Below are 13,687 nucleotides of genomic sequence, written 5' to 3'. Positions count from 1 at the left end.
GCAAATTATAATCAAACTCAAAACCATGTTGTGTGTTGAAAGACCATTTCTTTATTATCATCCCGTTCTCTTTTGAAACTGGAGTGTATATTGCTCTACACATCTTTAAACAAATAACCTTTTTCTTATAGCTGGGAGTAGATGATAATTCTGTTCTAGAAAGACTTCTACAAGTATATTTCTACTCTAAAGCTCCTGGACAGATAAGCCATAATTTTATCTATGCCAAAAATAAGACTACTCTTAAGAAACAATCAGAATAAATAATAATAAATACTTGTAGTTGTAAAATTTCAGTACCTCAATAAATACTAGAATTTATGCTACTGCTAATTTATTAAATAAATAAAATAGAGCTATATTTCCAAATGGTATAAATCATCAACTCTATTAGCACTAGAATGGAAAAACTTCAAGTGGTATACATTTTAGCAAATTAATCCTATCCCATTTAAATTTTTAAAGCATAAATTCTCTGAATCTTGGAAAGGAAATTTTCTATCACCATATCCTTCCAGTCATCCCTCAAAATAGTAAAATATTGACTTACTAAAGCAGAGAAATTGGCAGTCCTGAGCCAAGCTGAGAGCTGATATGTAATAAATAGACTTTGAAGTAAAGATTCAGTTGCCTTGTTAGGTCTAAACAGTCACTAATGGGAAAACAAAAATTTAACTCTTATTTTAGTAATACTGTTCATTCACTGATATTTGGCACTATCCTTCCTTTGTTTTTATTGAATTTATTGGGGTGACATTGGTTAATAGAATCATACAGGTTTCAGGTGTAGTTCTGAAATACATTATCTGTATATTGTATGTTCACAACCCCAAGGTTGCACTATCCTTCCTTTTTTTTTTTTTTTTTTTTTGCACTATCCTTCCTTTTAATTAAGTAAATAAAAATCCTTAGTCATTATCTTCATCTTTCAATACCCATCCATCAGCTATCAGTTATGAAGTTTTTTTAAGATTTAGGCTTGTGCCTATTATGGAAATTAAATTTTTAGGAAAGGTTTTGATAACAGATTCTAAATAATGAATGACTTAAGTCCCTGGTAATTTTTCATGTTGATGAGCTAGGGGATTTAAATTTGATTAAAATTTTTGTTTAGGACTACTTCAATATGAAGTTGCAGTTTAATGAAATAGATCTCTTAACAGTAGAATTTTAAAACAGGTACAGACTGAAGTTTTTGTATCTTATAATTCTTTATTCTGACTGGTGCTTATGGAAGAAGTAGGTAAACCAGTCTAATATTTTGTGTTTTTTCATTAGGAAAACTTGAACTAGGTCTCTGGACGGCACCTGCTGCAGGAGTAGCTTGCACTTGAGTGCAGCTCTCTGCTTATTTGGTGGAGGGGCAGAGAGTTGCTGGAGCCCCTCTTGTAAGACCCTGCTGTATCCACACACTGCCTGCAGGGAATGGAGCTCTTGAGCCCATAAAGCTTGAGGTCCCAATCCTTGTATTTAGCACCCTCTGCACCCTCTCTCAGCTAGTAGCATTGTGAGATGTTTTTAGGTAGACATGCAAAGGGCCCAGAGAAAAGTTTTACAGGTTAAGGGACCCTTAGCCTTCATTTCACAGCTAATCAGTGAATGAAGTTAGAAGGCTCATCCTCTCTGTGTAAGAGCCCCATCCCTGTTTTCTTGGTGCTGAAATTTTACCAATCTGAGTCCTAGTATCATAATGTAAATACACTGCCACCCCAACCCACTGTCTGCAGATGAAGATCTCAAGCAGACTTGTAGTTTTCTGGGAGGGATTTTCCTGATGAGCATGCAAGCCAGTGCAGCTACAACAGCTGGAAGCAGTGGGCTGGTCTTCAACACCTGGCTTCAGAAGAAGAACTGGACTCCAGGTGCTTGCGCAGGTGGTTGGCAAAGTCCATCTGGGTCTGTGATAGGACCTGGTTGATGATAGTCTTTGGCAGCCATCCCTAGAGTAGAAGATAGAAGAATTTTGCCATTTTGTGGGCGGTATTCCACTCTTGACACCTCTGGACCCTATCACAAACATGGGTTGGTATGGCCTTGGTCTTTGAGTTCTGTTTATAGGTGCAACCTTGTTGACCAGGGTCCAGGACTGGAGGTCTGCTTTGCTGCTCTGCCGTCATGATAGTGTCAGAAGCACAGGATTTGCTCTCAAGACAAAATTCAGACCTGTCTTTCCATTTGTGTGACCCTGAGCTAGTTTGCACATCTTTCTGGGCCCAAGTTTTCTATTTTCTAAAATAACTAGAGTTGAAATTGGATGAGAGGTAAGAGGGGCCCATTGCAGAATGTTGAGATGGTGGAATATCAAGCCATTACTTAAATCTCTTCCCTCTTCAACTGATTCCCTCAGAATGGAAGGACTTTTCCTATTCTGTGTGGGATAATGTGGTAATAGGGGTAAGAACCTATTTTTCTCTCACCACCTGCCCATTGTGCCACCTCCCGTGCCTCTCACCTTGAGGTCAATGCTGAGCAGCCAAGTGAGTTTGGTCTTTGAGGGACTTCCAGCCAGGGGGTGGAGCACCATGCACGTGGGACCATGCTCAGCTCTGGCAATTGAGAAGTAAAGTCAGCAGGACATTTCAGAGTTCTCTGATGCTGACTAGTTATGCTAACCACATTTCTCGAGTGCTTTGTCTTTCCAAATATCAGGGAAGTATCCTTTGCCAAGGGTGATACTGAACAATTGCATGGTTATCAGCTTAATCAAAACAAAGGCTGATGAGAACTGGAGCTGGAACCTAGAGGCTTCCTGTGGTGCCTTTTAGTTGCTGGATAACAAGGAGGTTGGTGGCTGAGGCCCCTGAGGAACTCAGCAGCTCTGCTCTAAGAGGTATGGAGTATGTTTTAATCTCTAGTACAGCCTTACCTGACTGTACCAGCTAAAACTCAACCCTGCCTCTTGCTTTAGTAAACTATTCAGGCCTTTAAACTTTTGGGGAAGATCAGGACAAACTGGCTATATAACTAAGGCTCATCTTGTCTTTGTCTCCTGCTATGAAAAATGAGAATCTTCCTTTGTAAAAGGAAGCTGAGAGTTAGGGACCAAGGATTGGTTTCTTGGAGCCAGGGATTCATCATATCCATGGCCCCCAAGCCTGTGTTAAGAAAGGGAGCATCTGAGCCTGCTGCCAGTATTACCTTATGACACCTTTCTGCTTGGGCATCTCCCCGAAATGCGTGGCCATGCCAGCCAACACACAGGTGGAGCCTCGGCGCTTGGCACAGCGCACACTCACAAAGTCACGGGGTCCCACAAGGTTTCCTGCTGATTCTGCAGCCAGCTCATGGGTGATCAGTGTGTCCTTCCCAATCTTCTGCAGGACCTGCCAGGCCACAAGGAACCAGAATCAACTTAGCCAGTGCTGGGGGTAAGGCATTACCACCTTTCAGCCTGGGCTCTCATGGATCCCTGCCACTTATCCCTGAGCACTCTCTCACCTTGATCTCCTTGACATTCGGGTTCCACTCTCCCATTGCCTCCATGCGTTCCACAAGCTCTTCATAAAGCCTCTCCATGGGCTGGTCCACCACCACCTCCAGCCGGAATACCTTGCCCACATCTGGGACCACTTTACTCAGCACCTTGTCCCCATTGGCCTGCCAGGGAGAGAAAGGAGCCCGAGGATAAAATTGGAGAAAAATATCCTAGCCTGGGGCACAAAGACAATATCAGTCAAGGGAGGAAGGGGACAGGGATAAGAACTCAAGTATGAGGAAATCTGAAACTATAATATTTCTGATTAAAATAGAGGAGGCAATCTTTCCTGCCACAAGCCTTATACATTGCTGAAGACTAGAAGTTACCTGTCTGCTCCCTGGGTCCTTTTGTCTTGGTGGCAAATATTGATGGGCATGGGTATGGGCAGGCCCAACTGAAAAGAACTTAATAGTTGACTTAAGAAGTTCAAAGATCCTGGGAGAGACAAACTTGGAGTGGGGAAAGTCTGGCCTAAAACCAACTAATCACACGCACAGAATGTTCAGTAGGAACTTAAAGACTTTTTTAGTCCTAGTACTTCATTTCACCCAAGAGAGATGTAGAGCCAGAGAAGGTCAGGATTTGCCCAGAGCTAAGAGCAATACTGGGCCTAAATTCCCAGATTGCTTGACTCTCAATCTAGTAGTCTATTAACTCAGAGAAGGAGAAGTTTTACTGTAACTTCAGGCAATGGCCAGCATGTAAGCTTTTGATGAAGATAAAATCAGAGTCTCCATAGAGCCACTGGCCTTGAACATGTGCCGTGTTACTGGCTCCCAGTGGAGGTACAGTGCTCAGGAGAAGAGAGCTCAGAAGGTTTGGGCCATCTGTGTTCAGTACAGCCCTGTTGGTGAGCCCAGATCACCCCTGCAAGCTCAGCCATAAGGCAGGCTGTACAACACAGACACTACCTTGGCACTGGAACTTCTAGCCCAGGGTACTGAGGCCTCTAATGTATGCAGAATCTCCATTGCATGGTCTCTGCTGCATAGGTATACAATGTATTTAGAGGGGATAAGGATACAGAAACAATGTTTCTTAAATGTGAGTCTCCAGGTTTTCTTTGGTAGGAGAAGGGAGTATTTGAGGATATATTCTTGAGAAAGGAGAATTCTCAAAACTACTTGTTGCCCAGTGACTACTGCACAAGGCAGGAATTCTGAGAAGAGCAGAAACCCCCCAGCCGGCCTTGAGGATAGCAGTGGAATGCTGAAGGACAGTGCATTCCTCCACACCCTCCCTCACCTGCTGGTTTTCCTTCTTCCAGCCCTCCTGGCTGCTGAGGATGCCCAGGGCCTTCTGCATGGCCTCCTCTCCCTGGTGGATATAGGCCAGCTCCTGGTCGCTATAGAGAGTGTCTTCCAGTCGAGAACCTGGATACACAGCCAAGGAGAGACCAAGCTTCCTACCTGTCCTCTAGCTTCCCACCAGTCTGCTCTTTCCTCTGAAGAGCCAAGATGAGAGCCGTAGGATTCAGCCTGCAGGGCAAGTTTGACACAGCAGCAGCAGGTGACAGGGAGAGGATCTGGCGGTGAGGAGCTCTCTTCCTACTCTCTCCAAGCAAGTAAGAAAAGTCATGGGGGTGGTGGGGACCAGAGCTACATGCACAGTGTTTGCACCCTGGGAGCTTCCTGCCACTGGCAGAAGCCTCAGCACTTACCAAGCAGAGAGCTCCGACGCCGAACCTGGTTAATCCATGCACTTGGGGTCGGGCCCCCCAGTGCCCTCCGGTTCAGCTCCTGGCCAATGGCCTGCATAGCTTGTTGCCTCAGCCCTGCAGGAAGGAAAGGAAACTGTTGCTAGGGGTGGGAAAGTCCCCTCCACCCCTTCAGCTTGTCACAGATGAGGAAACTGGCTTAGAGAGGGAAGTGACTTGATCAGGAACACACAGATTCCTAGTAGGGACCTGAACTGGAGTCAGGTCAACTCTCAGTGCTTCTTAGGCTGCACCAGGCTGCCTCCAGGGCCCAGAAACCTGCCTTCCATGTGGGCTGGCCAGACTGGGCCTGGCTTGGCCCTGCTTGGGGACAGGGGCCACACCAGAGTTTCCTTGAAAGGGAGAGAAGCTTTATTCAAACCAGAAAAACCCAGAGAATTAAAGACACCCATCCCCTAGCCAGCTTCTGGGGTCTTTGCTACTTGCTACTTCACTCTCTTTTTCTTCTCTCCATCCACCCCCTCCTTTCCTGTGCATGTCTCAGGTTTGCCAGCACTGCTTGTTGGAGTCAAGGCTTGTGGCTAGGACTTCCCTGGTACCCCTGGGACCAATCCCAAAGGAAGGCTAAGTCAGGAAGAGTTCAAGGAAGATTGGAGCCCTGGGGGGGAGACCAGGAATTACAGAATCTGTAAGGAATATAGGCATCTTCATATCTAGCCCAGTTGTTCAGGTGGGAAATTTGAGGTCCAGAAGGGAGAAGAGTTGCACAGACTCGCCCAGTAAGAGGCACAGCTGGGATCAGAACCTGAGTGGCCTGCCCCCAGTCCAGCACCTTCGCCACTAAATGGCATGCCTGAGAGCTTCTGGTCACCACTACGAACACCCTCTCCCCAAAGAGAACTCACCCTTCATGTTGTGCACGTGTCGGTAGGAGCTCCCAGCACACAGCTTAAACGTCGCGAGGAGCATTCTTTTCCAGTGGCTGGTAGCACTGCGGCTGCTGCTGCTGTCTGCTCTCAAAGGCAGCTCCTGTCCTTCCTGAGCCCGTCAGGGTCTGCTTCTGGGCCCTGCAGCTGTGACTGTGACTGTGTGTTTTGCGTCTTAAATGCTCCCAGCTGAAGGCTGTGTTTCATCACCGGGAGATAAGAAAGCCATCACTCACTGTGCAGAGGAAGGGGTCAAGGATAGAGGGATTGCCTCACGCTGCAGCTTTGGCCATTGGGGGGTGGGGGGGTAGAACAGTGCACGGAAAGGAGTAGAGAGGTTGGTGCCAGACTCAGTGGATGAAGGGGAGAGAAAAAGAAGCAGCTGAGTTAAAGGCAGTGTAGAAGGAAGCATACACCATCCAACAGTGGCTCTCAAATAGCACATGGGCTGCTGTTTAAAACAGATATCTAGCCCTTGTCCTCAGAAACTCCAGATTTAATAGTTCTAGAATTGAGAGGCTCTGAAAACTGTTATTTAAAAAAATTCACAGGTGATTGCCATAGGCTTTGAGAAACGCTGCCTAGGAGAGTGCCCAGGGTATCTGCTAAGAACTTAGTGGGTCAGAGCTGGTAGAGGCCATCTAGCCCTTGGATGAGGAGCCCAAAATCCAGAGAGTGGAAATGACTTGTTCAAGATCAATCATCTAGTCAGTGTCAGGGCTGGAACACCAATAAATCCTCTGACCTTCAGTTCATCTTTACATACACAGCCCTCAGACACCTGTGTGTTGAACTGCTGAATTAATTACTCAACCATTTACATGAACTACTGTACCAAAACCTAGCTCAGAGTTAGTTCCTCCTGCTTATGGGTTTGTGCTGGTGTGAGTATGATACCTCAGGGCTGAGTCTTGTAAGGTCGCAAAGCAGGAGGGAGAATTGGCTAGAGGAGGTACAAGGACAGGGAACTTGAGCCTGGCTGTGCCCTTTACCCTTCCTCACACTTTTTCCAAGTGCCTCTATGGGGCAGGCTGTGCCACAGGGCTGGGCATGAGCTGAAAGGCTGAAAAGACAGGGTCCTGGGGTGCTTGCCCTGGTCTTTGCACTTTGGGGGGGCCTGTGCTCTAAAATGAGACTCACGAGGCAGTTGAGTCTTCTCTGCTGTCCATACACCCTGTTCCCCAGGCCCAGTGAGGGAGATTCCCCTCCTAGCCTGCATGCTAGTCTCAGGTGAAATCTTTTCCCTTTAAGGTTGACCTTGCAGTTGCTTTTAAGGCAAATTCACGTGGAAGGAATATTGGGGGGTTGAGAGAATCACACGGATTTGCCACTGGCTGAGCCTGCCTCCTGTGTGAGACTTCTGTGCCCTGTCACCACTGCCCAGAGATGGAGGCCTAAAAAGCAGGGAGCAGCAGCAGGTGCCCACTGTTTCCCTCACTACAGAAAGGACGAAAGGGACAGGACCTGCTCAGAGCCAGGCCTGGTGCCTGAAATCCATACAGAACAGGGAGAGTCCCACTCCCCCCATTTCAGTCCCTGGTGAAGCAGTGGGAACCGCCCAGCAGCTCAGCTCATCTCTCACCAGTGGCTGTCTGCAGGCCCCAGGCCCATTGCTCCAGGCCCCCTGGGGCCCTCCTCGGTGCAGCCTTCTGGAATGGCTTGTTCCTTTGACTCACATCCTCACTGTGCGTACCCGGAGGACACAGCTCTGGTCCTGATTTGTGTAACAGTTTGTGTGTGCTTGCTTGTCTCCTCTGTGAGACTGTTTGTCCCCGAGACTCCTTGTCTGCACCCGCCCCCGCCCCCCAGCACTCAGCTTCAGGCAGGGCACAGAGCAGGCTCTTGCTCCTTCTCTATCGGGTGACCAGTTGGGGAAGCAGCTGGGGGTGCAGAGTATGTCTTTTGAATTAGGAAACCTGCCTCTTGGTTTTGTTTCCAGTCCTCAAAGAGCCCCAAAGGGAAGACAGGACAGAAGGGAGAGGGTTTGGTCTGTTTTTCATTGTGCGGAAGCGGGTGGGAATGGGAGTTTTGCCTTTTACAGACTTGGAAAGAGAAGGTACAGATGGTGTGCTGGGGCAGCTGCTCCTCCCTTCTTGGTACACGTGCACAGTCATGCACATGTGTGTTCCAGTGGAGGTGGGGAGGGGGTTATTATGGGATAGGCCCTGCAGATAATGTTCAAGGCCCTGCTGTTGCCATCCCATGGAGAATTATGGCCTTTGGGAGAGGGGAGGAGGCGGTGTGGGGAGCCTGGAGGACTGAGGCGGGGGCTGCTGCTGCTGATGTCAGAGGCTGCCACTGACTCACAGGAGGGGGTGCTGGTGACCTCCCATGGGGCCAAGGCTTTCCTCTCTTCCTCATCTTTTCCAGGCTGCGTGACTAGTTAACTCTTACTGTCCCTCTGAGGAAGGTGAGGAGAGAGGTCTGGGAATTTCCTCTGGTTCTTGATGTCATCTGTATCTGATTCATACATTGTATCTGGCTTTGCCTTCTTTAGTTTTTTTTTTTTTTTTTAACTTACTGATTTGAGAGAGAGAGAAGATGGAAAGTGAGAGAGCGAGAGAGAAACATCGACTTGTTGATTTGTTGTTCCACTTATTGGTTCATTCATTGCTTGATTATTGTATGTGCCCTGACCAAGGATCAAACCCACAACCTTGGAGTATCAGGATGATACTGTTAACAACTGAGCTACCTGGCCAGGGCCTGGCTTTGATTTTGGTGAGAGCAGAGGTCCCCGCCCCCCCGGAGATCAGATGGACACAACTGGTCAGGAAGGAAGATAACAGAGCTCTGACTCAGGCTGTGCAGAGTGCTGGAGAGGAAGGCCCCAGGGCCAGGGGAGGGAGACAGATGAGCAGAGAAGAAGAGGACTCCACGTACCATTCACTCAACAATCTTTACTTAGTCACTGTGTGAGGAAAATGCACCAGATCACCCATATGGAAGCTGTAGAACAGATGAGGGGTTTTGGAAGTACAAGGGGATGGAACACCTCATTACACAGGGAGAGGGAGGAGTGTCATGGAAGGCTTCTGGGAGAAAGTGACATTAGGGCTGAGTGTGGGAAGTACAATAAGGAGTGAGCCAGGTTTGAGACAGAGGGTGGGGTGTGGGTATTCAGATAGAACAAGTGGCCAATAGCATGGAGCAGGGATCTGAGGATTTAGAACTGGCTGTCCTGGGGAACTTTGGTTGTTCAGCCATGGAATGTTTACAGGGTGTGGTGGAAGACTGCAGGTTCTTAGGAGGCAGATGCTGGGAGTGGGACCTTGAGCTTGTCTGGGTAACACCACCTGTCTTATGTTTACTGGAATGATAGTGGGGATTCTGTGAATTGGAGTGGAGAAAGCACAGCTTTTGGATTCAGAGACCTCCAGTCTTGGTTCCCCCACTTTATGATGGGAGCTGCTCATTTCTTCAATCTCAACTTTCTTATCTGTAAAATAGGGATATGTTTTCTTTTTCTTTTTGTAATCCCTTTAGGTTGGTTGTACGGCTTAAAGGAGGTAACAGCACATAAAGAGCATATAAGGAGAAGTCCAGCCTTCCCAGCCCAGTCTCGGGCCCTCTGAACTTTCACCTGGCTGTCTTCTCCAGCGATGCTCAGCACTGTGCTGAGGTGCCCACCTGCAGTCTGCCCCATGCATAACTTCTCCACGTTTAAGGCAGCCCACAGTATTCTCTGTCCTCAAGGATTTCCCTTTGGGCCCCACCTTACCCTACTTTTTAATTAGAATCAATACTTTTTCCTTTGGGCCCCCTTGGTAAATATTTGTTACAGTATCAATAAGACTGTTGCCCATTTCCCTCCTCCTGTGTCCCCCCGCCCCACACTTTTTAAAAGATTTAATTTTTTAGAGTAGTTTTAGCTCAGCAAAATTGAAAGGAAGGTACAGAGATTTTCCATATACCCTCTGCTCCCTGACGCAGTTCCCCATTTTTTACATATTTGTAAATTCCATAAGGTCTTGCATTTTTCCCAAGGTTTTTAATACCTAGCACTTAGCACAGTGCTAGATAATTAACAGGTACTGAATAAATATTTTATAAATAATTGAAAAGCACAGAACCTAGTAATTTGTAGATTCTCAGTAAATGCTGATTTTTTTCCATCTCTTAAGGGTGGCCAGCCTAGAGGTGAGGGCAAACCTTGGACTGCTTATAGGGCATATTGAGAGAATGGAGTGTTTTCTCCAAAGTGGCCATTATGAGAAGGGAAAAGAAAGTTGGGCAAGTTTGACTCATTGGATTGGAGGTAACTATAGATTACTTTCCTTTAGAGCACATTTTTATGTAATCCAGCACTTAATTCCTTAATCTGAGTTAGTCACCATTATCTCATAGATATCATTATTTGCACAAGGGCGACTGTAAGTTTAAGTTCATCATTGAGGGTATGGAATGTATCCCGAGTCTGGCACAGCATGGAGGATTCAGCAGATTATAATTGACCATGAGAACTCCTTCTGTGCCAGGCGCCATTCTAAACTCTTTTTACACATTAACGCACTTAATACTCATTATCACCACCCAAGAAGTTGGTAAAATTATTACCCCTATTTTACAGATGAGAAACTTGACCAAGTTCAGAGAGCTGTTGAAGTGAAGAAACCAGGATGCAAAGTCAGGCAATCCAGTCTGTGCTCTTGGTTATACAACTTAACTTTTAAAATCTCATTTTTCTCTGGAAAAATGAGGCCAATAGTTGTCTCTCATAGTGTAAACCTGGCACATAGTAGCTGCTCAACAAGTTTGAGGGTGTTGAATGACTATTCAGTTGTTAGATTTTACTCGGTTCCCTTGTTTGCCCTTCACCCTCCATTTCCAACAGCCGAGACAGGCTGTAGGTTTCTTTGCCCAGGGAATGTGACAGGGAACATAAAGTTTCCTGTCTTTTGTAAAAGCCTAACCCAGGACAGCAAACTGAAGGCAAGTAGGCTGAATTTAACCTTCCAGCTATTTCATTTGACTTGCACACTATTTTAAGAAAAAGTTCAATTAGTTGTCAACATAAACTATAGGGACAGAAAACAAATCAGTGGTTGCCAGGGCTGGAGAAGGAGGGAGAAGTTAAATACATAAAGGGGCAAGGGTGATAGTATACAACTAGAAGCAGTGGTTAAATTCATAGACTCATGCATTAAAAAGACTGCATTTTACTAGAGGTAAATTATATGTCCATAAAATTAGGTCTTAGAGATGGAATCCCAGATAACCTGGGTTTCTGACCTTCAGCTATGCCCAACATTGAGCCCTCTCTCTTCCTATAAGTCCTAGCTACTGGTTAGCTGGTGCCTCAACACCACACAATTTTCTATATTTCCAGAGCAACAGCTTGAGGCCATTTTCTACCCATGGGTCTAGCCAAGTGGCTGTAGTTAGGGGGGGTTATTTTTTTTAAAAGGATGGGTAGCAGGGAAAGAGAGTAGGTAGAAAATAGGAGAAAAGAAGGACCTGATTTTATTCTGTACTTCCAAGTCTCCTGGCAGAACCTGAGGAGTAGAGAGGTAGGGGAGTCCTAGCCAGGCAGACTGACCCTGAGTTTGAAGCAGGGAAGCAGCATATACCTTCCATTTCCTAGGGTTGGTTTCCTAATCCTTTCAGGCTAGGAGATCTTGGGAGAAGGATAGGAAACTTTACTTTTGATCTTGGCTCCCTTATCTGGATACAAGCTCTGTAAAAGCAAGCACCCATGAAACTGCCTCTTACACTCTTTCTCTAGGGTATCCATTGGAGTGGTGATGTCAAGATGGGGGGGCACTACAGCCCAGTTTGGCCTGGAGGGCAGTTGGGAGGAAAAACAGGCATTAGAGTATCTATTTACTTCCAGAAACCCTGACAAGTCCTCTCTCACCCCTGACCCCAGGTTTCCCTGAGATGCTCTTCTAGATATTTTGACACTAAGTATCTCCAAACTCTTCACACCTTGGAGAGCTGTGGTATAGAGTGAAGGCTGTCCTGACAGAACAGTGCCATATTCAATGTAAGGATTCCTACTAATTACTCAACTCCTGGTTGCTCAGTGGGTCCAGCTGTTCTTACCTTTTGGTGCCTTTCTCGTCTCTGAAGTATCTGAAGCTTGAATTCACTGCATGCTCTCAGTTATCCATCTATCCATCCTTCCATCCTTTGAGACCTACTATATACGAGGCATCATTCTATATGAGGGAATATAGGAGTGAACACAACAGACAAAAATCCTGTCCTCAGGGTTTATGTTTTAGTGGCTGAGGGGAGCAGACAGTAAACAAGTGTATTGATGTCAGATTGTGATGCTTGCTATAGTGAAAAATAAAGTTGGAAAGGAAACAGGTAGGGAGAGGGAGAGGAGTGCTACTTAAAACAGGTAGTCAGGGAAGGTGAAAGTTGAGCTGAGATCTGAAGATTGTGAGAGAAGGACCCTGCAGCCATCTGGGGCAAATTCTAGCTCCATCCAGGGAGTAATTTTCAGGAAGTAAAGATGGGGAACGGACATATACCTTTACTTCCTAATTGCAATAGCACCTAACAACTTACTACAAACTAAGGCAGTTTTTCAGCTACCCACAGTAACAATTATATTTTATACATGCATGTATCCGTGTATAAAACTTCATACATGTGTATAATATTTATATACATGCATATGAGAAGTTTCACACACAACCTAATTTTATTATGTAATGCACTCTATTTTCTATTTATTCCAATTTTTTAAAATGCCGGTTATAGTCCTGGCTGGTGTGGCTCAGGGGATTGAGTGCTGGCCTCTGGACCGAAAACTTGCCAGTTTGATTCCCGATCAGGGCATGTGCCTGGTTCGCAGGCGAGGTCCTCAGTTGGGGGAGTGAGAGAGGCAACTGATTGATGTTTCTCTTGCACATCCATGTTTTTCTCCCTCTCTTTCTCCCTCCTTTCCCCTTGCTCTAAAAATAAATAAAATCTTTTAGAAAATGCTGGTTATAATACCATAAAAGTCCTAGTGGAAAATATAGGCAGTAAAATTTCAGATATTCCACACAGCAATATTTTTGCTGATATATCTCCTAGGGCAAGGGAAATAAAGGACAAAATAAACAAAGGGGACTACATCAAATTAAAGAGTTTCTGCATGGCTAGAGAAACCATCATCAAAATTAAAAGGGAACTGACCGTATTTGTGAGAACATATTTGCCAATGATACCTTGGACAAGGGTTTAATCTCCAAAATATATAAAGAACTCTTACGACTCAACACCAGGAAAGACGGGCAAAGGACCTGCATAGACACTTCTCCAAGGAGGACATACAGAGGGCTCATAGACATATGAAAAGATGCTCAACATCACTAGCCATCAGAGAGATGCAAATTAAAACCACAATGTAACATCACCTCATTCCTGTCAGAATAGCCATCATTAATAAATCAACAAACAAGTGCTGGCAAGGATGTGGAGAACAGGGAACCTTAGTGCACTGTTGGTGGGAATGCAGACTGGTGCAGCCACTATGGAGAACAGTATGGAATTTCCTCAAAAAATTAACAATGGAACTGCCTTTCGACCCAGTGATTTCATTGCTGGGAATATACCCTAAGAATCCCAAAACACCAATTCAGAAGAACCTATGCACCGTGTTCATAGCAGCATTATTTACAATAGCCA

General features: G+C 45.8%; 1 protein-coding gene across 1 annotated transcript; it reads right to left on the bottom strand.

The window, feature by feature from the left end:
- Positions 1-856: 856 nt before the first annotated feature.
- STAR (steroidogenic acute regulatory protein) lies at positions 857-12,534 on the bottom strand. The gene is made up of 8 exons (XM_090258711.1): positions 12,107-12,534; positions 6,041-6,257; positions 5,139-5,252; positions 4,724-4,851; positions 3,439-3,597; positions 3,139-3,323; positions 2,453-2,546; positions 857-1,940 (listed from the first exon to the last, which is right to left on the bottom strand). Exons 2-8 carry the CDS (start codon positions 6,102-6,104, stop codon positions 1,827-1,829), a joined length of 858 nt encoding a protein of 285 aa, XP_090114837.1. The 5' UTR covers positions 6,105-6,257; positions 12,107-12,534; the 3' UTR covers positions 857-1,826.
- Positions 12,535-13,687: the final 1,153 nt, after the last annotated feature.

The sequence above is a fragment of the Furipterus horrens genome, unplaced genomic scaffold (genome assembly GCF_987537825.1).
Source record: "Furipterus horrens unplaced genomic scaffold, mFurHor1.1.pri manual_scaffold_12, whole genome shotgun sequence".
NCBI lineage: Eukaryota > Metazoa > Chordata > Mammalia > Chiroptera > Furipteridae > Furipterus > Furipterus horrens.
Note: the sequence above shows the minus strand (reverse complement) of the source record. Positions and strands in the feature narration are given on the sequence as shown.

Coding starts and splice junctions, on each gene's coding strand:
- STAR (XM_090258711.1), bottom strand. CDS start 6,104: ATGCTCCTCGCGACGTTTAAGCTGTGTGCTGGGAGCTCCTACCGACAC. Junction 2,547..3,138: donor AAGCAGAAAGGTGTCATAAG/GTAATACTGGCA, acceptor CTCAATTGCCAG/AGCTGAGCATGGTCCCACGT. Junction 1,941..2,452: donor TGCTCAGCATTGACCTCAAG/GTGAGAGGCACG, acceptor CTTCTACTCTAG/GGATGGCTGCCAAAGACTAT.